General features: G+C 36.3%; 1 protein-coding gene across 2 annotated transcripts; it reads left to right on the forward strand.

The window, feature by feature from the left end:
* Taf2 (TATA-box binding protein associated factor 2) lies at positions 1–26,918 on the forward strand. Of its 2 annotated transcripts, none has more exons than XM_088190921.1 (16): positions 1–201; positions 267–483; positions 560–776; positions 851–1,083; positions 1,153–1,330; positions 17,525–17,794; positions 17,854–17,994; positions 18,057–18,337; positions 21,627–21,866; positions 21,930–22,179; positions 22,241–22,403; positions 22,474–22,643; positions 25,241–25,882; positions 25,949–26,188; positions 26,439–26,570; positions 26,636–26,918. In XM_088190921.1, exons 4-16 carry the CDS (start codon positions 863–865, stop codon positions 26,849–26,851), a joined length of 3,144 nt encoding a protein of 1,047 aa, XP_088047047.1. In that variant the 5' UTR covers positions 1–201; positions 267–483; positions 560–776; positions 851–862; the 3' UTR covers positions 26,852–26,918. The 2 variants fall into 2 exon arrangements, with proteins under 2 accessions (XP_088047047.1, XP_088047046.1); XM_088190920.1 differs by having other exon boundaries at positions 1–197; positions 265–483.
* The last annotated feature ends 536 nt before the right edge of the window (positions 26,919–27,454 follow it).

Consider the following 27,454-nt stretch of genomic DNA (forward strand, 5'->3'; position numbering starts at 1 on the left):
GAGACTAGGTGTGGCAACACCGGCGAAGCGGCTGTCAAAATGTCGGGCCCGCCGGCCGGCGGCGGTGGCGGAAGCGGTGGAGGTGGCGGTGGAGGCGGAGGAGGAGGCGGAGGCGGTGGCGGTGGCGGCGGCGGCGGCGGCGGCGGCGGCAAACCGAAGAGGGAGAGAACCGCGGACAACAGCCGGCCTTTCAAATTATAAGTCTGAAATTGCACTTAGATAATAACGAAACGAAGTGAGTCCCGGTTTCTTTCCGTTCGTTACAGCCCATCAAGTGCTCAGCCTCACCGGCATCAGCTTCGAGAGGAAAGTGATAATCGGTCTGGTCGAGCTGACCGTCGTCCCGCTGCGAGACACGCTGAGGTTCGTCCGCCTCAACGCCAAGCAATGCCGCGTCTACAGGGTGTGCATCGACGACCAGTACGAAGCGTCCTTCCAGTACTGCGATCCGTTCCTCGACATTTGCCAGTCGCATCCCAACACGTGACTATAACGATATTGCTAATGCGGTAGAACAACGACGGAGAAACGATACGATACAATACGATACGTGTTTCAGCCGCTCGCTCGAAGTTTTCTCCAACTGTCACTTGGTGGCGGCGCAGAAGATCGACCCGGACCACGACTCGGGCGAGCTACACGTCCAGATTCCGCCGGAGGCCGCTCATCTGGTCGGCGAGGGACGCGGCCTGAGGATCAGCGTCGAGTTCTCGCTGGAGAATCCTCAGTCGGGCGTCCACTTCGTCGCGCCCGAGGGAGAGGGAACTCCGGCAGAAGCAAGTGTCTTCCGACTGTCTTTTCTATACGTAAGTAGAACGGGCCGAGTACAACTAACGAGTCGGCGTTTCAGAAATCCGCTCACATGTATACCTACGGCCACTCGTCGCGGCTGTGGTTTCCGTGCGTGGACAGCTTCGCCGAACCTTGCACGTGGAAGCTCGAGTTCACGGTGGACGAAAATCTGACGGCAGTGTCCTGCGGAGAGCTCGTCGACACCGTCTGCCTCTCCAACAATCGCCAGAAAGTGTTTCATTACGTGGTGAACACGCCGGCGTGCGCTCCCAACATCGCTCTGGCCGTCGGGTAAATATTGTATATTTGCATTCGCACTCCTTAATACTCCTTAATTAATTTAAAACGAATCATTCAAAGGCCGTTCGAAATATACGTTGATCCGTTCATGCACGAAGTGACGCACTTCTGTCTGCCCCATCTGCTGCCCAACTTGAAGAACTCGGTGCGCTACATGCACGAAGCGTTCGAGTTCTACGAAGAGACTCTGTCGACCCGATACCCGTATTCTTGCTACAAGCAAGTCTTTGTCGACGAGGTTCGTATCTATTGTATAATATGACTAGACGATACTACATTACGACGATACTATGTATTTCTACAATTGTTGCACAGTAATTATTGGCTTTCTAATTTGTTGAGAAACATTGATACGAACATAAATAAATTAAGGACTCATAAACTTCATACGACTGAGACAAATATGGAAATAATTAAACTGAATCTTTTGCATCAACCGGCGGTTCGCACGACATAAACACTTCTACGATATGTTAAGTTTTTAAAAAGAATAATAAAATACGTTCAAAATTGTGGAAATATATTTTCAATGATTATTTCCAAAAGATCTTTGTCATCATGGATTGATGATCAACATCGAAACGATCTCCCTCCGAGTTTTTCAATTATTCAAGTTGATGCTCTTAGTTTGCATGAAGATTGGAAGTCTAAATTAAAAGATTCTAATATGGTGTTTCAAGTAAGTAATGACTGGTTCGACAAATTTAAAATGAGGTATTCCTTACATTCTATTTATATATACTAATCGTAGGTTTTTATCGAAATCGGTTGCCCCTGCACATAAACCTTCTAAAAACCGATTGACATTGCTTCTTGGTGAAAAGTTAACTGGTGATTTAAAATTGAAGCCAATGTTAGTTTATCAAGCAGAAAATCCCAGAGCATTGAAAGGGAAAGATTAAGGATTTCTTCCAGTCATTTGGAAATCAAATAAAAAAGCCTAGGTCACTTTCATTTCGTGCCGGCAGTTAAGCAATATTGTAAAGGCAAAAATTTACAATTTAAAACATTATTAATCTTATGCTTGCACTTCACTCTCCGAAAGTAGGCGACAGTTGGCCAAGGACGGAGAATATAATGTGAAAATTCGGGGTTACTTCGGTCGAGCTCGGTTGTCCCCGCTCTAAAATCTCTCGCAAGTTCTCCGATGTTACCGCGAACGGGAGGTAAAGTGGGGGTAATTTAGGTTGACGCGGTCAACTTTGAGCGCCTCGAAAAATTCCGAAGTCGGTTTCCGAAGACGCATTTTTCTTTCGAGCGCGAGCGGCGAGATACTTCCCCTTTCGCTCTCTCGCGTGTTAAGTGACGAGAGAGAGATAATGATATGGTTTATCGCAAACTGAGATAGAACGATTCAATTTCAATATGGGCGTCTTCACGATCGCTGCACTGTGTGGTATTTTTGCCCGATCTGGACGGCCAAAATTATTTCTCCACTTTAGTTGATTCCATAAGTGCTCTTAGTCAAATATATAATATTATAAGTGTTAAAAAATACAATTATTTAAAGTATTTCTTTAATTGTAGGCCCGAGGAAGAGGAATTCCGTGTTGAACGGTCGTGCGAATTTCGCCGCGTAGCGTAAAAAAAAAAATTCACAAATTTGCTGTTTTTTTATTAAGAAAAAGTATTTGACTAGCATTTTATCATACTCGGTATCGTTTTTTTTAAATATGTGTATATTTAAATTTAGCCGCGTAGCGTAAAAAAAAAATTGTATATGTCACAAATTTGCTGTTTTATATTAAGAAAAAGTATTTGACTAGCATTTTATCATACCCGGTATCGTTTTTTTTTTAAATATGTGTATATTTGGTGATTCTGAACAAATTTTTATTTTATTTTATTAGTACGCGATCAACAATTAAACGTTTACTGATTTTACCACGGTATTCATATTATTAAAAAATTACAATCATTACAAAACTGTATTTTAAATTTAACGTTAACACGTTACCTATTTAAAAAGTTATAATGGTTTAAAAGGTTTAGGTCGTAACTTTCGCGACTAAGCCCCGTCCCATTTTTAAGAATAATGCATTTTTAAGGTATGCAATGTGTTAAAAACCGCAAAAATCCGCAGTCAATTTTACATGTATCATAAAGAGAAAGACCTAAGCTATATATTGTATATAAAATCTCAATTCAGCAAATTGATTTTCCATACTTTTCCTTAAAAAATAATAGAAATTATTCATTAGTTGCACACTTGAACGTTTCCTGTTTATTATTTATTAGTGACAGTGAAGCCTCGATTCAACATAAAATGTCTTATTTACTAACATTGATCTATTCCGGTGCATTGCAATCATCCACCCATCTCCTTTTTCTCCATTTGGCTTTAATTTTTATATGTTATAAACTAATACAAAACACGAAGAAATCAGAAAAAATACTTGCATTTCTCTAAATATTAAAAATAGACAAAACTTTTAATGAGTAGCTGTATGGAACATATGTACACTCGGTATTCTTTTTATGCGGTCTTTTTTTATGCGGTTTTGAAGTTATGCGGTTTATATTTGTAGAAGCATTTTTTTTAATATCCATTTTGGACCATTTTGACATGTTAAAAGAGTAAAAAATTCGGAGAATTTTGTATCCGAATATATCGCTTCCTGTCACGGTGAGTGTAGAGGACAATTCAGGTAATCCATATTTGGAACATCCTAATGTACAAGTACTATTTCTTCCACCCAACACAACAAGCATCATCCAACCATTGGATCAAGGCATAATATTCACAAAAAATATAACATTAAGAGCACTTATCGATATAAAGTGGATAAACTAGATAATGAGTCAGTGACAGTAACTGATATTATACAAGTTTTTCTATTTTGCACTGTTTAAATCATGTTGCACTTGCTATCTCTCAAATAAGATCTCAAACTTTTAATTCTTGTTGCTCAATGAAACCAACCAAACGTCGACAGTTTTAGCTGAAATAATTTCTTTACCACATGAAATTGGTGGGGAAGGTTTTGAAACATATTCCAAAAACGATGTAGACGAATTAGTACTTAAAGATAATGTCATGAATGACAAAAATATCATTGGTATACCTCTTAATACCGTTAAAGAACAAGAAAACGACAGTCACCCTCACTGTAAGTGTAATTCGAGAAGGTCTTCAACTTTCGAGTAAATTGGCAAACTATTTTCTTGAAAATTATAATAATTCTAAACGAGCATTCAAGTTTCAATGCGAGCTTTAAAATTGCATTTCTGGATATCAGGAATTGTACAAAAAATGAGCAAAACCATTGCAAAGTTTAATCACTGATTATGTTGTCAAAGGGAAAAAATCAACATGCGAAGTTGAGGCTAATTTTACTTGTGAAGAAGGACATAGATCTGATACGCTGACTATCTCTTCTGGCGATAAAAGTGATTTCAAACCAGTTCGCAAATTATGCCGAACACTCATATAGCGACGATAATTCTAAATAAAAAATGTAAAAAAAAAACATTTTTTGTAAAATTTTTATATTTAAATTTAGAAAGGATATATGAAGATTATATTTTTCTAAAATTTAAAAAACTTTTCTATGATTGTTAACGTTTTTATAAAAATGTGAATAAACATTTTAAAAGGAATATGGTAAGATTAACTATTTTACTGAAATTCAATAAACCTTTTTTATGCGATTTTCAGTATATTGTAACTCATTGATTTAGTTTTATGCGGCTTTAAAAAATTAGGGAACGTATCCTTTATTTTTATACGTGTGCCTAGTCTTTTTTTGTGCGATTTTTTTTATGCCTTTTCCTGTGGAACGTATCTACCGCATAAAAAGAGTACCAAGTGTATTTGTAATTTTATGTATCGAGCTAATATTGCCTAAATAGCAAAATAAACAAAGTGATGCAGCAAAAAGGGTACTACGTTTAATAATATGTGGTTTGTTGTTTTATTATAAATTAAACAAACAAATATGGACAAATATTATTTTTTTATTTTTCTTAAATCCGCAACTTCTGAATACCTCGGGTAGTGGTTTTTTGCCTTCACCCAACTTGGGTGCCATCAATATCTTATCATAAATAATACTTTAGTTTGACGAATTGGCTCCGATTAGGGGTTAAAAGAAACCTTTAATGCCATAATTTCATTCATTGAAGAAATGCCATTGCAGTAATCCTATGCAGCTGCAAATTTTAAATATCGTGATACAATGAAACGGTATTGAAACGATTTTTACAAATAGCCAATCCTGTTAATAAAACATTGACAGATATGTGTTTCTATAAGTGAATTAATGATTTTTAAATTTACCTGATGTTCTCGCTCCAATGGAAGCTGATATTAAATAACTTAGTAATAATGATGCAGCATTAATAATGGCCGAGGGAGTTTATACATTTTTATTTAATAAGTTTGAAAAATTTTAAAGTTCCTAAATTATTATATGCAATAAAAAAAAGAATGAACGAACTTCGAAACCAAAAACTAATCGCACTCTTGTTATATTTATAAAGTGGACATGTTCCCAGTTCTAATGCACATTTTCCAATACTCGACCAAAAATGAGGCTATTTCTATAGCAAAAATGATGAAATATTAGATACTTCTCAGGACTGATGTGGAAAATATATCTCTTTCTCTTTCAACTTCTGAATTGCATTGTGAAATGCAATTTTCCATTTTATCTCTCGTGGAAACCAAAAATGATAATTGTACAAATAATCTGAAAAATGATTTAACCCTTTGCACTCGTATTTTTTTTTTGGTTGGGGTAGCGCCAGCTCGTATTTAATTTCAAGACTTTTTTTATATTCAATTTTTGGAAGTAAAAATGAAATAAAACATGTTTTAATTAATCTTTTTACAAATTAAAATTAATACAGCAAAAGATTGATAGTTTGTCAGTATTTTAGTTAAAAAAAATTTAATTAAAAATTTAAAATATATTATAATTTAAATACTTTAATCGGAAAATAACTTTTTTTATTGTACTTTTTTAAATAATTTGTAAAACGTTAACCATGAAACTTAGAAAAGAATAATTTATTAAAATGTGTTCACGAAGAATTGCACTTACTATTCACAAAAAATAAATGACATAGTATTAGGTATACATAGTATAGGAAGGTAAATGTAATGATGTTTTTAGATGATTTTTCGTCCATCGCAATCAAATGCGCGGTAAAACAAATAAATGAATTATTTAAAAAAACAGCTGAGTGATGTAGCGGCAGGGGTTTATAACCATTAAGAAATTTGTAAATAGCTAGATGTCATATGAATTCTGAATAATTAAAATATTGGACTGCTTGTATTTTTTTTGCACCTATCGTTTATTATCATATTGCGCAATGCGCTTATTATCTTACGCATCGCGCTCGCTCTATAGCGTTTAGCGCTCATAACATCGATCAACAATTTGCGTTCATACAAAAAAAGAATGGTTACAATAAAATTTAATCAAGATTAAAATTACAAAGAGCACAAGTTTTTTACTTGTTGTTTTTTTTTCTTAGTAAAACCTTAGTTTTTAGTTTTTTTAATTGTTGTTTTTTCTTGGTAAATAGTTAATATATTCCCATTAACAAGTTTTAGACTTTTTAGAAAATCAGATTACAATAAACGTATTATACAAAATAAAAAAATATACTGTTAGTTAAATAAAACATATATCAACATATAATAACGTTTAAAAACACATTTAATACGAAAAATTGTTATGCACCTTACAATAAATAAAACACAAACAATATGCACATCAGCACATATGTTTTAAGCAAAAGGATACATTTTGACGATATAACCAATGATTTTTAAAAGCAAAATTTAACACTTTTGACGCTAAGTTGCCGATAATGAGATTCCAAATAAAGTAAAGCGAAGGTCCATATATAAAGGAGAATCTAAATTAGGAAATATGATTCTAGGACACTAACCACCTGGAAATATACCCCTTGGACAATATCCCCCCGTCAAAACCCCCCTGGACATTGACCCCCCGTGCAAATAACCCCCTGACAATTAACCCACCATGCAAATAATCCCCCTGACAATTAACCCCCGCCACGTATAAAGATAATATAGATATTACTTAACACGTCTCGTGACGCTCTATTATACTTAATAAAACATATACTGACGCCATTACCAAAGTTTAGCTGTATTATACATACATATGTATCTAGCCTAATAATATTTTTTAATTTTTTTTAATACTCTTTATAACAATTTTGCTCGCACCGGTCACCGGTACAAAATATACAATACGTATATTTTCTTCGTAAATGTGTTAGTTTTATTGATATTTTAAAAATTCTGTATTTTGCTAAATGAAATAAATTAGTATTGATACTGATTATTCGTATTAAATATTATTTTATTAAAATAATGACCATTTATTATAAATAATAACAACTTATATAAAATACTTATTTCTATACGTGGCGGGGGTTAATCGTCAGGGGGGTTATTTACACGAGGGGTTAATTTTCAGGGAGCTATTTGTCAGGGGGTTATTTGCACAGGGGATTATTTGTACAGGGGGTTAATGTCCAGGGGAGTTTTGATGGGAGATATATCTATTCAGGGGGTATTTGTCCTGCGTTTACATGCACTTAGGATAGGAATATTTAAAATACGAAAAAGAAGGCCAAATTAAATTAGATATTTTTTAATATATTCACTGTCTATGGCAGAGGTCAGAAAATTACTGCCAAATCCAGCCCTCTGCTTATTTTAATCCGGCCTGCAAGTAATTGTTAGATTTGACATATAAACAAATCAAAGTATGTGCTATAATAGAGCGGCCAACCGTCGAGTTAAGGAGCTAGCTAGGTATCACTATATAAAGTGCTCCTATTGCTTTGTATTTCACCGTGACGTTATGTACTTTAAATTTGACAGCATCTTCAGTGCCCACGTAACGCCTTTTGCAATATATTTGAATATTTGAGAGAAATGATAAAGCTCATTTTAATTTTGCTTCCTGGCTCGCTGAGCTTAAAATATTTACAATCTAGTCCTTCACAAAAAAGGTTTGCTGACCCCTGGTCTATGGTGTTACACCTTGTCTATATTCTTCAGTCATATGTTTTACAGAGAGACATTCAAAACGCGTCATGGCGATTTTATAACTTTATATTTAGATTGTCTTGTATAACCGGAATGTCGTATTCCTTAAGGCGTTGAACTGATATCCTAGAGACTATCGGTTCAGGTCCCGCAGCAAACTAAACATTTTAATATTAAGAATGCGCTATTATTAAAATTAAGCCCTAACTGCTAAGCGACATCTATTGATTGTAAGCTGTAATTATAGTTAACAATATATAATAGATATCACTAATTTACAAACTGTGTTTTAAATCTTATCCAATTAAACGTGTAAGTGTTGATTATGTTGTGCATAAACGACTTTTAACAATAGTTTTTCAATGACGCATATTTGAGTCATCCACCTTTAGAGTGTTAAATATGAATAAATTTATATAAGTGTAATACAATCCTAAAACTCACTGAAAAAAATATGTTTTACAATACTTTTAACCCTTTCACCGCGGATGACTTCTATAGGTGTCATCAAGAAAATCGCCAGTACTCATTAGACATTTAAAGGTGCCGTAAGCATTTGAGCCTAATAAAATGGCTTGTTAGTATAATTTAAGGCTGTAAATCAATTATTTGAACCATAATATTTTTAAAAATATGGCATGAATAGGTGCCCCCACATATTAACAAATTTCGAAATGGCGCTCCAAAATATCAGCTGTGGTGATAATATAAATGCAATCGGGGCCAGGCCCCACACAATTTTTTTGTACATAAAAAAAATAGGTGGGGCCGGTAAAGTTTTATTATATTTTGTGAAAATGATCAAATTTTATATTTAGACAAATATTCTACAAGTTTTTCGTATGTATTTGCCCATTTGAGGCAGAAATGATAAATATTACATTGTTTTTTTGTGGGGATCTGTTTTGGATTGGCAGGCGTTTTTACACCTAGAGCGAACCAGCGTAGTTTGGCCTCGTGGCTTTATTTTTGAATTTTTAAGTTTTGAATTTATTAAAACAGTTCTTAAAAATATAAATAAATTGATCATAAAAAATGATTACATTAAAAGATTTTCCTAAAACTTGAAACTTTAAATACTTGTACCAGATTTAAAATTGGTAAAAATAGTCTTAGCATAAACGCATACTATTACTGTCACAGTAATATCGAATTCATCGTCACGTCCTTAAAAATTCAATATTATATCGTCATTCGTAATTATATGGATAATTTTTAAAAGAAAATCAATATATGTATTTATAAATAATTAAAACACAGATTACTAATTATGTTTTACATAATTTAGCTATTTACTAGCTCGAAAATACATTAAATGTGTCGCGACTTATATTATCGTTTGAGTTGAGTACCCAGGTCGATAGTTGTCAATCGCTCATTTATTAGTGCGAGCGAGTAAGCGAGCTCTGCTAGCATAACGGCATCTCGCTCTTTTTTCCGTCTTAAAAATTTTATTTTTATTTCATAGCAGACACACAATATAAAGTAATAATTATGCACAATTAGAGCATATGATCCCGTTTCATCCCATATCATAAAAATATAGATGCCCTTAGAAGGAAAAAATCAGTTTTAAAGCAATAATTGACAACCTAAATCTGTCAAGTCTAGCGCGATGCCGTCCTAACAGCGCGCGCTTTGACCATGTTCCGATGAAAAATTTTACAATAAACTTACACTTGTAAATTTAAGATTATCGAGCTATTTGCATAAGTTAAAAATTCAATATTACTGAAATGTGTTTAACAGAAGTCTTTTTACTATTAATAAATTTAAATTTTCAAAATTTGCTTGAACACAAAGCCAATAAATGCATTCAAAGTTTTGTCGACATATTGTCGACGTTCGAGTACAACGCTTGAAATACGATGTCGACACATAGTCGACTTACGAGCGCAAAGGGTTAAAATATTTGGATCAATTTGAAAAAGAACAGAAAAGTTGAACGAGTTGTTTAAAACACTTCTAACAAAAAAGCCAACGTCAACCGCTACTGAACGAGTTTTTTCGACGGCATGAACAATTAATACTAAATTAAAAACATATTAGAAATATGAAACATTTAATTTTTTAAATATGCATTTTTGAAATTTTAATAAATCACTTTTATCTAAAATGAGTTCGTTTTTAATGAATTAGTTTAGTATATACACACGTATAATGTATTGTTTTAATGATTCAAATCGGATCTTAAAATCATTTTCATACTCCAAAAACTATTCGGATAGTTTCAGTTTTACCATTCAATATTCGAATAGCTGATAATGACGAATAGTTGGAATACCTAGTGCCTGGCAGACAAATCCAAACGTGTGTGGTGAGACAAGACACAGATTTGTCTGTCCGTCGTCTATCTGCTGTCTGTGTTCAAAACGAACGGATCAGACACAAACAGGCAGATCCGAACACCCGATGGTTAACAGTGTTTTTTGTTAAAATTTGTCCTTTAACCCTTTGCGGCACACGAACAGATGCTGCTAAAATTTTTGGGTTTTTTTAGCAGAATATATTTAAAAAATTGCCTTAGATATGTTTAAATTAAATAAAAAAAATATTTGAAATTTTTTTTTTAATGCAGCGTTATCGCGCTGCATTCGTTAGTGTGCGTTTGTCGGTCCTCGGAAGAGCACGTGTTTCATTTGAGTGCGGTGTATTGCGGTTGGCGCGGGTTTTGATAACTTTATTTATTATTTATCTTGGTAAAATAAATATACCCTAAAGTGAATCGATATTTTTCACCGCGGTAAATGAAAGTTCTATTGCAGACAATGTATCAAATGACTGCGACATTACGGACGATTACGGGATAACGAGACGAGCCACCATTTCTTCTTATTGGATAAAGGATTCCTGATACATACCATAGTTTAGGAACGTGTTTTCAAGATAGATTTCAACTTGTTTTGAATTTTCTTCATTTGGTGGATAATAGGACATTAGCACAACTTGCCCACCCAGATTATGGTCCATTTGGCAGATTTGACTATCTTTATAAAGCACGCAAATACCGTATTCCGTCAACATTACATACCTCACCAACAACTATGCATAGATGAATCGTTAGTTGGAACACACAGATTCTTATTGAAGCTAAAAAAGCTAATGTCGGAGAACCAAAATATTTTGCCAATGATAACGTTTTATTGTGCTCTTTCAAAGACAAAAAGTCCAAACCCCACCCAGTGATACTGATATCAACCAATGCAGACACCAATAGTGCAACCATTATGAAAAAGCAAGGTAATTTTAAATCAGAAAAAGAAAAAAAAAGCCTTCAATGATTCGTGATTACAATAAACACGCGGGAGGAGTGTACGAATCAGACAAAATCTTGTGTGTGTATTTGGATGAACGAAGAACACTAAAATACTGGAAAAAAGTTACATTCAACATATTCGGAAGAATGGTGTTAAATGCTTATGATTTATATAAAGCTTATACTAAAGAAAAAAAATGATTCCAGTTTACATTTAATATTATAAAAAATATTGAAAAAGAATGGATGGCTCACAAAAACAGTGAACCGATTCAACCAGTTTCATCCAATAAAAAAAAGTGAACTATTATATTCTATACGAAGTATTCGTAAGTACTTTTTTAACAGTCCTATAGGTTTAGGTTGATCTTAGACTACTCTCTCACAACGTATTTTGTGAGAAAATCCTTTTTCGGTACTAAGCAAGTTGAAGACGTTTAGTACCGACATTTTAAAAAAACTCTACCGACTCAAACCAATATGAATATAAATAAAATAAAAGGCTCTATTGTATGTAAAATTATATATATAAAAATGCGTGCAAATGCATCCCTGTAAAATTTCTTTAATTAAGCTGGCTGGGTTTACTAATTCAGGTTTAGATTTGTGGCGACCACCCATTTGGGCACATTTGAAGGGCGATTGTATCATTGTTAACGACCGTGACCAAAAACGTTCATTCATTAACAATGAGACAAACATCATGGCACAAGAGGGATTTCTTTTGACCACACAACACGGGTCGTTAAGAAAATCCCTTTTATGACAAAACAGTACCGACGCAATCAATCACCATAATGCAAACCCTTTCCTTAGAATTCGAAAGTCTGGAGCCAAGCAAAAAACTGGCTTTCGAAATACACATCCGATTTCTCGAATTCTAAGAAGACACTGCAGCAATTGGTCAGGAGATCGATGCACAACCGTGATTGGCCAGCTAGAGTGCATTCCCCCCAAGAGACGGTCGGCAGTTGACCCAAGGCAGACGGTCAAGAGACGGCCCAAGGGAGACGATCCGAGATACGAGACGGCTGAGGCACGAGACAAGAGACGTCACTACCAGAGAGCCAAGATCTACCAGCAGCCATCCGGAGGAACCAGCCACGTGCCCTCACCGACAGAGCTGCAGATCACTCCTGACTAGGGATTCCAATCCCGGGCCAAAATTTTGATCCCAGGATTTCGGTATTGCAATTAGTCGATCCCGGGATCCCGGGACGAGTCCTGGGATAATTTTCATGCTATTTTATCGATAAAAATAATTTAAAATGAATAATACAATATATTTTTACATCTGTTTTTTATAACGTACAATGTATAAAGTACGTATAATTTTAGTCTTGGACTTAAAATACAAAATAATATAATAAAAATAAAAATGGGAAGGTCTTATATATTTATTTGAGAAGAAAAAAATGAACTTTTGACAATGTATGCACATAGGTATGTACATTCATAGACACAATTAATTGAAAACATTATTTTGAATAAAACTCACGAAGTAACATCAAAGCATCAAGTGTTTTATCACTTAGTCTTGATCTGATTTTGGTTCCTAAGCAGCCTGCTGCTGAAAAAGCACGTTCAGACTCACAGCCTCAAAGATTCACAGATGACACGTGCAACTCGCGCAAGTTTGTACACGAAATATAACGATGTTGTCAATAATAATTCGATTGTGCTTGATAAATCAACCAATCCGAAAAATACGGGATTATGTTTTATAATCCCGGGACTCATCGGGTATTGAAAATCGTTCGGGATCCCGGGATTCGGGATCCCGGGATTGGAATCCCTACTCCTGACACTTGCCGCACGCAGCCATAGAGCCCTGAGGCATCATCACCTGCACACCTTCATTGCAAGACACATCACGCCGTAAACGTCCATAGTCAACATTGTAATTATAACTTAATAAACAATCTTATAGAATTCACCAAAGTCTAATTGGCCGCGAGGTCAACCACCCCTAGGGCTACGCCCCCTAAAGATTCCTCTTAATTATAATGAACATTTTATTAAAATAGATAACTCACATACGACGCGCGTTTTAGTATGTTTTACAAAGAATATACTAAATATACTAACAAATATCCTGCACATTTTGGCTAGTCAGAAAAATTATCGTATCGAAGAAAAATGTAAAAATGTACTACATATGTAACTCGAATAATTTTTAATAACGATGTTTCGTCGCGTTACTATCGTATACACATACAGCTAAAGATAATAAATTTAACGTATTACAAATCATCTACTCCCTTTTCAGTTTCGGGGCCCCGTCGACGGAATGCGAAACTTCAACATTTCATGATGAAGGTCGAGTCACTGTAGAAAATCACGTTTTATAATCGCTTACATGGCTTAATCGATGTTTACTTCTAATCACCGCATATATTACATTGTGATAGTTAGAACGTACCTGGTTCATTTGCACTCCGAATCTTTATAACCGGTCAAAACAGTGATGCAGATGTGTAAAATCGCACGAAAAATCCCACCATGCGCCATCTTGTTTTCTCTCATGTGAACATATTTGAAAAAATTAAATATTTGAATCGTTTTTATTTTTATTTGAAAATTTTTTTTTTTAATTAATTATTTAAGACCGTTCAATAGTGGAAACACTGTGAGGTGTTTCAATTATTATTATATACTATATAAGATATAATAATCTTATATGTATATACTATTATAAATAAGATTATTATATCTACAATATATTGAAACAATCATTTATATTTTTTAACGCATGGTATTTTTCATATTTAACATCCAAATTGAAAGAGTATTTTATAACTATAGCATAGTCTTCGCCAACCGAAGAAAAAATCTGCAGTATATAACGCTAAAATTATGTCCAAAAAACAATATTACTATTGTGCTAGGTGATATGAATATAAAAATGGTTAAAGAGCGATTTGCAACATCTATTATTGGTAGTCATAGCTTATATACAATTAGACAATACTAATAACTCAAACGATTCGATCGTCCTACATCTACCGTCTCTCGAACGCCGAGATTGAAGCTACTGAGACGCAAACACGTCGACTCTGATCACCCACTAGTTGTAGCCGAATTGAGAGCGAGAATTTCAAACGTCAGCAAACCGATGCGAACACAAATACAATATAAATGTTACAGTGAGTGCGTATTTTTCAGTGAAGTCAAAATACATTTTTACCAGTAGATATACATACATATATAACGTTACTACTAGCGAAAATATAATTTAACCGATAGGCGCTAGTGAAATTATATGATGCTCTTAACCCTTCTGGCTCGTATGCCTGAAACAGATTTTCTGTCCCAGGGACGTTTTATTTTTTTTTTGATGGAGATAAAGGTAAAATTGATATTAATATTTGCTATTAGGTTTTATAGCATAATTTTGATCAATTAATATTTTTAATATCACTGGAATTATTTTTTTTTCAGTTTTGATATAAAAAACAACATTTATCATATTTAAATGATAAATGTTGTTTTTTTTTTGTTTTGAAAACATTTTTGTTAATATTCTGAACAAAAATGATTTTCCTTCCCAGTGGTTGTCAAAGTTTTTTTATTTAAATCGTAATAAATTAATTCATTTTAATAAAAAAAATATATTCAACTTTCAGAATAAATGTCTTTCTGTTAGTCTACTAAGTAGATTTTCAGAGTATGTTCTATATGTTGGAGTTTCTGTTTTGGACCTATATTTTAAAAATTATCCCTCAACATGTTGCATTCTGTATGAAAGATGCTCAATTATTTTTTCGGTATTTTCCTTATATACTATCATTGAATTTATAATCGAAGAATTCAGTAACCACCTGAAAATCTTCATGTAGCATTTTTTCTTTCAATGAGGTTTTTCAAAAAATTGTCTACTTCATGGCGCTCTTATTCTTCAACATCAGATTCATTCGATGTACAATATTATCTGAATCTGAATCGCGATCTGTTGATGACTAATAGTATGGCTTTATAAATAAATAAAAATATCGTAATAAAAATAATGTAACAAATATCGCAAAGTAATCGGTCAAACTACTTACAAGCAAATATAAAAGAAGATCGCAAATTAGAACGCGAAAGAAGCTCTTACTTGAACAGACTTCAGTAACGCACTGATGAACATATGTATAAAAATCCGAAAAAAATAATACTTGAAATACCCTAATAAACATCATTCTTTATGGGACTTGAATGTGTCAAAAATTGAAATCCTTTGTGTATGCTGACAAGTTGGTGTCGTAGTTTTGAATAAAACGATAAATTGAACATTTCTTCGAATAAAAAATTTATTTACAACTAAGCTTGAATCCATTTTTTATAGTAATCAAGTTATTTGAATGAAACTATTGTTTTTATAAGTAGATGATAAAACAGGGCACTGTTTTCGTCCGTCCATATATGCGGGATTTTTGATGCGCGTGCGGTGCACGACAGTCGTGCTTGAAGGATTTTTTATGCGCGTGCGGTGTACGTCATACGTTCCTGTAGGAGGTTTTTGATCCGCGTGCGGTGCACGTCATACTTGCCTGAAGGGTTAAATGTCTATGAAACTCAATTTGACAGTTGCAAAAAGTCCATTCGCTATTTCTAACTCAAACTTAACCTACACAAATTAACCAAACCCAAATTGACCCAACGAAAGTTCTAAAACTAATTAGTTTTAGGTCAAGTCTAAAATACAAACTAAGCCAAATCATATCTCAGGGACGTCGCATCTCGCATATTGTTCCATAGTTTGCACTTTGATATTACACTATGTTTTAAAAATATGATATACAATCCTCACTGATATTACTACAGACTTCTGTTGTATTGGTCAAAGTGTATTCAAACCGAATTTTGGTCAATAGAAGGGTGCGAAATCGATTATCACTTCTCAGAAGTCAAAAATCCACATCAAAAGCAAAAGTTAAAAGCTTGTTAATGAGTGTTTTATGTTACTGAAGCTGTCGGTTTACGCTTTTATTCGTAGTTTTCAGAGTGCCGGTTGACGATTTGTGAGAGGACGTTTATATAGCGAACTGTACAAAGTGGCCCTTGCGAATCTTCCAGTATGTTCTTGACTCGTTTTGACGGTGATCGTTCGACAGTCGTCGATATTATTCCTCAAGCGTGTGTCCTGGAGATGGTTGCTCAGACAGGAGGCGAGGTGTAGATCGGAGTTCAAAGGAGTAGTCAAGTCGAGCGAAGATGAGATCTGAGCGGCGAGTTGTAGTCCAGTAGAGTGTTGTAGAGTCGGATGTCCAGAGTCGAATGATAAAGTTAACTTTTGGCACCGCCTTATATTCCCGGTCGGGTGCGCAAAAGTATCCCCATTCCGTTGCTTAGTTCGGGTGCAAGGCTCAGCGGGACTTCACATTCCCGTATGCTGCGTCCCGGACGGTCGTCTCGGGATCGCCATATTACTCAGATTAATTTGTCCGTCTACGATTATGAATAAAGTCGACTGTCGATTAAAAAACTCATTTTCATATTTAAAAGCAGAAGAAGAAATACAAAACAAGAATCTCGTTGCATATCTGCACACAAATATGTATTATATAAATATTACTACTGTACAAATTTTATGTTAATCGGTTCGATGAAAAATCTCTATTTAGTTTCTGCAGTATTTTATTTATCTAAAAGATTTAAAGACTTAAGATACATCTTTCATGTTACTAATTCTATTTGAAAAGAATTTAAATTGCGGCTTTCTTGAACTGCTTTTAAGAGGACGCCGCGAGTAGATACAATTTTACAATCACAGAGCTAGCAAACTTAGACAGACTAAATTGTAAACTTTAAAAAATATGTCTAACATAATCTTTTAAATCGTACGCATCAGGTTTATGCGGAAGAATTACAAAATTAAATCCCAGCTTCGACTTAAAAAGTCTCGATAGTGAACTAATTGGACAGATCTGAGGCAGTAATGTGTGGATCTCGAAACGGAGTTCAAATCAAATGAAAAAATCTCAAAATGATTGCTTATTGCGCTGTCAGTCTTACTCCACAATAATCTTTATCGTTTTACCTTTCTTATAATATATATGTTTTCTAATATACTGTGTAACACCTCCTGTATGTCTGGAATTAGAATCGCATCTAATCATAGATTGTAAGAATAAAAAATAAACTTTTTATCGCAGGTGGAAGCAGATGTTTCTGCTTACACAACCATGTCCATAATGAGCACGCACCTCCTGCACTCGATCGCTATAATCGACCAGACGTACGCCACGAGGAAAGCGATGGCCCAAGCAATCGCCGAGCAGTTCTTCGGATGCTTCATCACGATGCAGAACTGGTCCGATTTGTGGCTAGCCAAGGGGATCTCGGAATATCTATCCGGTCTCTACGCCAAGAAGTGCTTCGGCAACAACGAGTACAGGGATTGGATACAGCACGAACTGCAAGAAGTAAGTCCACCGACGGAGAGAGAACAAGGGCGTATATTAATTTCGCCGTTCTTCTCTAGGTCGTCGCTTATGAAGAGCAGTACGGCGGCATCGTCTTGGATCCATGGCAGCCTCCGGCTGTCGGCACGTCCGGGTCCTCACGAGATCCTTTTTATTTTCCGCTCAGGAACGTCCACACAATATCGCCTAGATACTTAGAGGTGCGGTCTCGCGTTTTCTTTACCCTCTCGCCATCTCGTTTCAAATTTTTCTCTCAATTCAGGTCATGAGGAAAAAGTCTCACCTTGTGCTCCGGATGCTGGAGCAGCGCATTGGGCAAGAGCTGCTCCTTCAAGTGTTCAACAAGCAGCTCTCTTTGGCCTCCAACGCAGCTTCGACAAGGATCAGCGGTGGGCTCTGGGGTCACCTGTTGCTCTCCACCAACCTGTTTGTGAAGGCAATTTTTACCGTGACTGGCAAAAACATGGCAGTGTTCGTGGACGAGTGGGTGAGGACGGGCGGCCACGCTAAGTTCTCACTGAGCTCGGTCTTCAACAGAAAAAGGTACCACCTTAAAGCGCCATTTGAGACGGGGAAGTTATTTTGAGGAGGTGGGGGCATTCTCCCCCTCCTTTAATTTGGCCAGAAAAATACATGTCATTTAATGAAATACTATGAATCTTAATGAAATTAAAATATTAACCTGTTAACCGGGCGGGACGTATACATACGTCCAATGTAAATAATAGTGACTACAGGTAGGACGCATAAAAACGTTCTCAAAATATATGTGGTGTGCCGAAACGGGCGGGACGTATATTTGTCCTACTGTTTTGTGAGTTATTGGTACAGGTTTCAACTTGATTTTAAAACTTCGATTGCGTCATTTGCATTTCGTCATCGTGCTGGATAGGCGTGTAATTGGTAAGTCAAAACACGCGCGCTTCCTGCTTAGATTATTACATATTGTTTATTTTTTTATTGTTTTTATATTTAGAATTATACCCATCAAAATGGACCAAAGTGACTTAAGTGATAGTGATGACGAAATTAAAATACCGGCGGGTAGAAAAAGAAGACGTCTTTTGAGTACATCGGAGTCATCTGATAGTGATCCTGACTATAATACAGAACTGAGTGATAGTGAAAATGAAGACGAAGAAGTCGAAAATAATCCCAGCAATAGTAATAACATTTTTCCTGTACAATGGTTATCGGAAAATTCAGAAAGACCACCGTTTCCGTTCATTGCACAGCCTGGAAAAACTTTCGATACTTTTCCAAAAAAAGTTCCTTTGCTTTATCTCGAGTAGTTTTTAGATGAGAAATTAATTAAATTGATCACAGAGCAAACAAATTTATATGCCAAACAATTTTTTAATAGTAATCCTACATTGAAACCACGTTCATACTAACGAAGCTGAAATGAACATTTTTTAGAGTCTAATAATTTTATAAGGAATAATTGGAAAACCGAATTCGGAATTTTATTTTTCAAGAAGAAGAATTATCGACACGACATTCTTTTATGAAACTATGGGCGAAAGACGGTTTGGATTATTGTGTAAATTTTTACATTTTACAGACAATATGAATTTCGATCCTAATGTATCTAATAGAAAAACATATAAAGTAGATCCAATCATCAATAATTTGGCAGAAAAATTAAAAAATGTATATGTATGTGAGCGAGAAATATGCGTGGATGAATCCCTTTTATTATGGAAAGGAAATTTGTCATGGAAACAATATATATCGTCGAAAAGAGCCGGATTTGGTATAAAATTATATATTTTGAGTGAAAGATATAGAATTTATTTAGATAGCTTTTATAGTTCAATTCATTTGGCAGAGATCTTATGTCAAAACAAAACAGACATTGTTGGAACGTTGAGAATAAACAGAATCGGAATCCCTAATGAAATTAAAACCGCTAAATTAAAAAAAAATGAGGACATAGTAAGATACAAAGATAAACTCGTGGTTTTAAAGCGGAAGGATAAAAAAGACGTATTGCTGCTCAGTTCCATTCACAATGACGAGAAAACATTTATTGAAAAAAGAGGAAGAAGCCAAGGAAAACCAAAAGTTGTTCTGGACTATAACAAGAATATGGGCGGCGTTGATTTGGGAGATGGAATAATGGTGGCCTATACGGCAGCACGAAATAGGCTAAAAAAAATTTACAAAAAACTTTTTCTTCGATTAATTGATATGTGCTGCCTCAATGCATTCATTATTTATAAAAAAGATAATGGTCATTTAAACAGATTGCATTTTCTGATAGAATGTGTGGAACAAATGGTGAATGATAACATAGTTAAGTGCCCACCTATGTCATCAACAAGCAATAGTACAATAAAACCATTACGTTTAATTGAAAGACACTTTCCAGAACAAATAAAAGGCGATACAAAAAAAACTAAAGCTAGGAAGTGCCGAGTTTGCTATAAAAAAGGGATTCGGAAAGAATCTACATACTGGTGTCCAGATTGTAAAGTAGCATTGTGTGTAAACAATTGTTTCAAATTTACCATACTTAAGCTGAATTTTAATAAATTAATTTTTAATTATTATTTTGAGTCCTTTCGCAATTTATGGCAACCACTTGTTATTTTTATTTTTGTATGTTTCCATTTTTTTCTACTTTGTTCATTTATTTATTTTTTTAAGTTGTTTATATTTTAGTATTATTATGACTACGTTTATGTTTCTAATTATTAATGTCATATATTATTACTTTTTTTTTATCTGAGTGTTTTTTTTTTATGTATAAATAAACTTAAATAACACGTTTTAGTGTCTTTTAATTAAGTGTTAGCATGAACTAAAAAAATTGAATAGTTATTAATTAAATGTATCGGGCGTGACGTAATAATACGTCTTCATGAAAAAACGCGCGCCCCTTGCAAGTTGCGTAATTTAAAAGGGGACTGCCCGGTTAACAGGTTAAAAAAACAACCACTGACTGGCCAAATTTTGTCCCCCCCCCTCCTGAAAAAATAAGAAATGACGTCCCTAATTATAAACCAGAAATTCTCGGGTCATCCCTTAAAGAAAATCTAAAAAAACTCGAATTAATCCCGAAAATATTTAAAAAATACATCATTTCAGTGAAATCATATCAAAATACATTTTCACTGGTAGATATATACTTTTACCAGTGAACATATGATTTATCTGGCAGGTGCTAGTAACATGAAATGATTTCAACTTTTCCATACATGTGATATATAAATATTACAGTGAATATTTATTTTTCAGTAAAATTATATTTTTACTAGTTCAGTCCAAACACATTTTCACCAGAAGATACATATTTCTATTAACGAAAATATGATTTAACTGATTTAACTCTAAAATTTCGATGAAACTTAATTTGACATGCGAATCGTCCATTTACTGTTCAAACCCAAACCTAATGACCTAAAAATAACTCTAGTCTTAAAACTTTAATAGGACAAGATCAAAATACAAACTAAGTCAATTTATCTCTCAGGGGAAAATATGTGGAAGAAGAAGTAAAGACAGACGTCGCATCTCGCATATTGCTCCATAGTTTGTCTGCACTTCGGTATTACACTATGTTTTAAAAATATGATAGCTATTCTTACCGATATTACTATGGACTTTTGATATGAGAGTGTTGGTCAAAGTATATTCAAACCGAATTTAGTCAATAGGAGAGCGCAAAAACAATTTTCACTTCTCAGAAGTCAAAAATCCACAGCAAAAGCAATGAAATCGTTTCAGCGCCGTTCGATATTGAGGTTGACACGATTTTATTGCTTTTGCCGTGGATTTTGTGAAAAGCTGAAATGACGTCCCTGGTTTGAAATTCGTTCCGTTTCAGGAATACGGTCGAGCTAGAGATCCGCCAAGATTCGGTCTCTCAGCGCGGTATCAGAAAGTATGTGGGACCGCTCCTGCTGACGATCCAAGAGCTGGACGGCACCTTCAAGCATACTATTCAGATCGAAAACACGGTGGTCAAGCACGACATCACCTGCCACTCCAAGAGCAGGAGGAACAAGAAAAAGAAGATACCCCTCTGCACCGGCGAAGAAGTCGACATGGACCTGTCTGCGATGGAGTGAGCGTTCTCGCATTACGCATTTCCGATTCGATAACGTCTAATCGAAATTTATCACCGTAGCGACTCTCCCGTCCTGTGGATGCGCCTGGATCCCGAGATGTCCCTTCTGAGGAGCTGCTTCGTCTATCAGCCCGACTATCAGTGGCAGTTCCAGCTGAGGCATGAGAGGGACGTGACGGCGCAGAACGAGGCCATATACGCCCTGGACAAGTACGCCACGCCGGCCACCCGCATGGCCCTAACCGACACCATCGAGAACGAGCAGGTCTTCTACAAAGTCAGATGTAAAGCCGCCCACTGCTTGACCAAGGTTCGTCGGCTTGCAGGCGTCGATCCGTCGGAAGAGAGAAATAATCACGCGTTGCTTTCAGGTCGCCAACTCCATGGTGAGCACGTGGGTCGGTCCTCCGGCCATGCTCACCATATTTCGCAAGATGTTCGGCTCGTTCTCCGCTCCGCACATAGTCCGCCAGAACAACTTCGACAACTTCCAGCATTACTTTTTACAAAAGAACATACCTGTTGCGATGGCCGGTACGTATTTGAGTCTAAATCGCTCCACAGTCTGGTTTAGAGAGCGTTAAATTCAAACTTTCGGTTGCAGGCTTACGAAACACGCACGGCATCTGCCCACAAGAAGTGATACGGTTTCTCCTAGATCTCTTCAAATACAACGACAACTCCAAGAATCACTATTCCGACAACTATTACAGAGCAGCTCTGATCGACGCTTTGACCGCCACCATAACGCCCGTCATATCGGTGGTGCATCAGGTGAGGAATAAGGCGAAGGCCGTTCTGCGAATTGAATGTTAACCCTTTGAGCAGTAGTTTACACACATATAACTGAAGAAATAATAAATAAAAAACATATTTATATAGTATAAAGCAGCTAGCTAGTGTACAAATACCGGACAGCAGATTGAACGGTTGAGATTGATTTTTTCTAATATGTGAATGTAATTAAAGACCTTTCATATTTTCACATCAAACATGAAAAAAAAATCATTTTTTTCATTATATATTCATTTACAGTGTGACTGTTTAGTGTCACTATACAAAATCTTATGACTAAAATTTGAATTTATGAATAATTTGCGTTTTAAGGTGTAAATTTTTTTAGGGGGGTAGCCCTAGGGGTGGTTGACCTCGCGTCCAATGAGACTCTTCGGTGAATCCTATTAGATTGTTTATTAAGTTATAATTACAATTTTGACTATGGACGATTATGGCGTGACGTGTCTTGCGATGAAGGTGTGCAGGTGATGATGTCTCAGGGCTCTGTGGCTGCGTGCGGCGAGTGTCAGGTGTGATCTGCAGGTCTGTCGGTGAAGGCGCATGGCTGGTTCCTCCGGATGGCTGCTGGTAGATCTTGGCTCTCTGGTTGTCTTCGTCGCTGGCTCTGTTGGTGACATCTCTTGTATCGTGCCTCAGCCGTCTCTTCCGTCTGCCATCTCCTCGTCGGAGTCCGGGCTTATATCCTTTAGGGGGATGCACGCTAGCTGGCCAATCACGATTGTGCATCGACTTCCTAACAAATCGCTGCAGTGGCTTCTTAGAATTCAAGAAATCGGATGTGTATTTCGAAAGCCAGTTTTTTGCTTGGCTCCAAACTTTCGAATTCTAAGGAAAGGGTTTGCATTGTGGTGATTGATTGCGTCCATACTGTTTTGTCACAAAAGGGATTCTCTTAACGACACGTGTTGTGTGGTCAAAAGAAATCCCTCTTGTGCCATGATGTTTGTCTCGTTGTTAATGAATGAACGTTTTTGGTCACGCTCATTAACAATGAGACAATCGTCCTTCTAAATGTGCCTAAATGTGTGGTCCCAACAATTTAATGTGTATCTTATGTCATTTATAAAAAATAGCAACATATCAAGCTATACTATTTTGATATAGATTTCAAGAAAGTGAATATTCAAACACTAAAGGTGCGCTACAACACAATCAATGACATATAATTAATCTCACTGAAACAAATATACAAAGGGTCATTCAAGTAGAATAACATATTTTTCAGTGTAAACATTTAACAGTAGCAAAGAAATTGGAATTGGCTAATAAGTAATTGGTTGAGCAACCATAATATTTCAGTGTTTTAAAACTAAATCGACCAGTAAATAACAATAAAAGTATTCAGGTTTTTGTACCATTTCATGAAATTTATACTCTACAACAGGCCTCGGCAATATTTTTTGGCTGCGGGTCAAAATATTTAAAATGTGACTATTAAGTACACTATTCGGGTCAGTGAATATTTTTGGTTCTTACAAGTAGAGATGTGGTCTGCTCGTAACATCGTAACAAGTAATCCGACACATGAACATATATTAAAAAAAAACAAAAAGCCATTTGCAGAACTCAAATAAGACACTTAACACTTGGCCGACGGGTCGTTTTTTTCCTGCATGATCTGAGAAAACAGGCTGTTTCGCGAGAACTTTGCGCAACACAGATTTATAACAAAAAGATATGATAACTTTTGAATTAATCGGAATTAAAAAACAAAAATTTATCAAATGTTTTGCATTGTATTGGTTCATATGTTAAAATTATTTTATCAGTGGTCTTCAATCTGTGGGTTGCATAAAATAATAATTAATATCATAAAATTTGCTTTATTCTATTTTATTTCATCTCTAGTTTAAAAAAATAGATAATAATTAATTATGTGAATAAAATGAACTATGCGAGTTATCATATATAAATTATATTGTGTTAAAAATTTTATGCTTATAGCTCTGTCAGCTTTAAAAATAATTTATTATTAAGTTTTATTATCATCTCTTGTTTATACAAAGAGCTCTTTGATTGTCCTTCACATGGGAAGTCAGCCAGGGCAATAAAAATAATTATGCATTGAAATATTTTTTTTTTTAAAGTACAAACATTCATTCATAGATGGCAGCACGAAATGCTTTAGTTTTTGCTAGTAGATACTACTGGACCCGTCGTTAAAAGTCAGAAATCATAAAGGTAGTCATTACCCATCCCGTCGCCTAACATCAGGGAGGAAGCCGATAGATGCTACCCCGCCCGTTGGTTAAGTGTTAAAATAATCAAACGCCGGTCATAGGTTGCCGAGCCCTGCTCTACAATATAGCGCACAAATACATAATGATTTAAAAATATAATTTAAACAATAAAATACTAAAACTAGATTAATAAAAAATATTTATAACTCAAAAAGTTGAGGGTCCAGTATTCATACACTCAATAGCTGTGTATCGACATAAATGCAATATAAAATAATAATAAATAAATAACAACAGTAATAATTATAAAAAAGAGGTAAAATTAACTCACTCCCAGATGTATACGAACAAATGTGTATAAATTAACTCACTATTCAACTTGCCGATTTTTAGGGTGCCCCGATAACAGCCGATTCGCTCTCAGCCGACACCCGCCTGGCACTCGAGGAGATTACTCGGGCGCTGAACCTGGAGAAGGTGCTGCCGTGCTACAAGAACGCGGCTACCGTCAGCTGCCTGCGGGCGGTGAGGAGGCTGCAGCAGTGCGGCCACTTGCCCAGTGCTCCCGACCTGTTCAGGAGCTACGCCGAGTACGGTCAGTACGTTGACGTACGGCTCGCCGCCTTCGAGTGCCTAGTAGACTTTGTGCGGGTGGACGGCCGGCCCGAGGACCTCAGCTCGCTGCTGACCGCGGTCGAGAATGATCCGGATCCGCTGATCCGTCATTCGCTCGTCAGACTCGCGGTCAAAATGCCGCCCTTCCAGAAGGCGATCAAGCACCGGCTGGACACGGAGAACCTGGTGCACAGGCTGTGGAACAATATCAATGGCCATCTCTCCAACGACTCCAGACTTCGCTGCGATCTGGTCGATCTCTACTTCACCCTATACGGCACGCGGACGCCGTTCTGTTTGCCGGCGCCCGAGTTGGAGGCCATGATGAGGCAGAACCAGAGGAAAGCGGAGCACAGGGAGAAGGAGAAGGAGCGCCAGAGGGAGAGGGAGCGGGAAAGAGAAAAGGAGAGGGAGTATGACGTGAGAGCCTCTTCGTTACATTCAGGTCCTCGTTTGGTCTTTTAGTGACAGCGTCGTCTCTTACAGGTAAAGCCGCAGTTGAACACAATCATAAAGACAGAAGTCGGAACTACCAAGCGGAGGGCTGACTCTCCGTCGACTGTCCTTGATGAGCCGCTGCTGCCGAGTCGCGCTTCACCCGATTTGCGCGCGATGCCGCCGCACAACATAGCCGATATGATCAAAAAGGAACCCATCGAGATTAAGACCGAAGCTCCGGATTATTCGGATCAACCTATTGCGATGCCCGATGAGCGCGTCATTAAGGTACGTAGAGTAGACCCCCCAATAACACGGTAAATTGGGGAAGTGCTATTTGAATGCCGTTACTTTATGTGTTAGCGAGCCATAGGGAGGATATCTCACCACGCACTTGATTTGTATATACATATTGCAAAAAATTGTATGAGTGTTTTCTAGTCCCCCATCTACAGACACCCAAATAGCACGATCTACTGTATGTATGTTTTTAATAACCTGTATAAATTAATTAAATAAATTCTCACGTTCAAAAAAGGAGGAAGTGAAGCATCGAGATTATCTGTCGGAGAATTCTGTGTCGCTTCCCGGTCTCCAGGGTCCGCCGGGGCCCGTCGGATTTGAGCCGGGAATGTTTCAGCCCAAATTGGAAATGCCATCTTCCGCCAAGGTGAGGTTTCATCATATAATAACGACGTCGGCAAAAATGATAACGACGACCGGTCACATTTTCAGGCGAAGAAGCGCAAGAAGGACAAGAAGAAGCACAAGCATAAGCACAAGCACAAGCACAGCGGTAAGAGTCACTCATCCAAAGACAGAGAGAGAAGTCGCGGTGTCAGTGGAGATAAAAACGTGGAGCGCAGCCGAGCAAAGGAAGACACCGGAGAGACCCTTAGCTCTTACAGCTCCAGTGCTAGCCCTCCGCCTGACGACGTGCAAATGCTCTGATCTTCTCTTTTATATCTGTACAGTTTATATATTAAAGTATTCCGCAAATATATTGTTTGTGATCTTTTATCCGTTTCATTATTAAATAACCGATGCACAATACTTCACCTTTATTAACCCTTTAGAGTCCTTTGTTCGCACTTATTGGACATTTGTTTTTTACTGCCAGCTCCTATGTCCATAAAGTCTGGACATTTTTTCTCAAATTATTTAAAATTAATAACATTATGAATAAGAAATTAAATAAATAATGTATTTAATTATTAACAAAACGTATTTTAAATATTTCGTTTATTACATAAATATCTATGTATAATTTTATAAAAGCAGAAGAAAGAAGTTTTTAAATAGAAACGTAGTTAAGGTTTTAAACACTGTGTATGAAACATTTTTTAGTAGGATTTTATCCCAGGAAGTTATGATACTTTAAGTTTTTAAGTTTGACACCAATTTGTAAAAAAATTTTATATATATTTTTCATACCAAATATTAAGGGGATGCTTAAGAATTCTATACAATACCAAAAATTCATTTCTAAGGCCGGTTTCACGCGTGCCAGACGGATTCACCCGGCACCGGGCCGGCGCCGTGTAGTGGGGATGG

Source organism: Plectrocnemia conspersa, unplaced genomic scaffold, assembly GCF_051122295.1.
Source record: "Plectrocnemia conspersa isolate PC_06_02 unplaced genomic scaffold, ASM5112229v1 ptg000008l, whole genome shotgun sequence".
Classification (NCBI taxonomy): Eukaryota; Metazoa; Arthropoda; class Insecta; order Trichoptera; family Polycentropodidae; genus Plectrocnemia; species Plectrocnemia conspersa.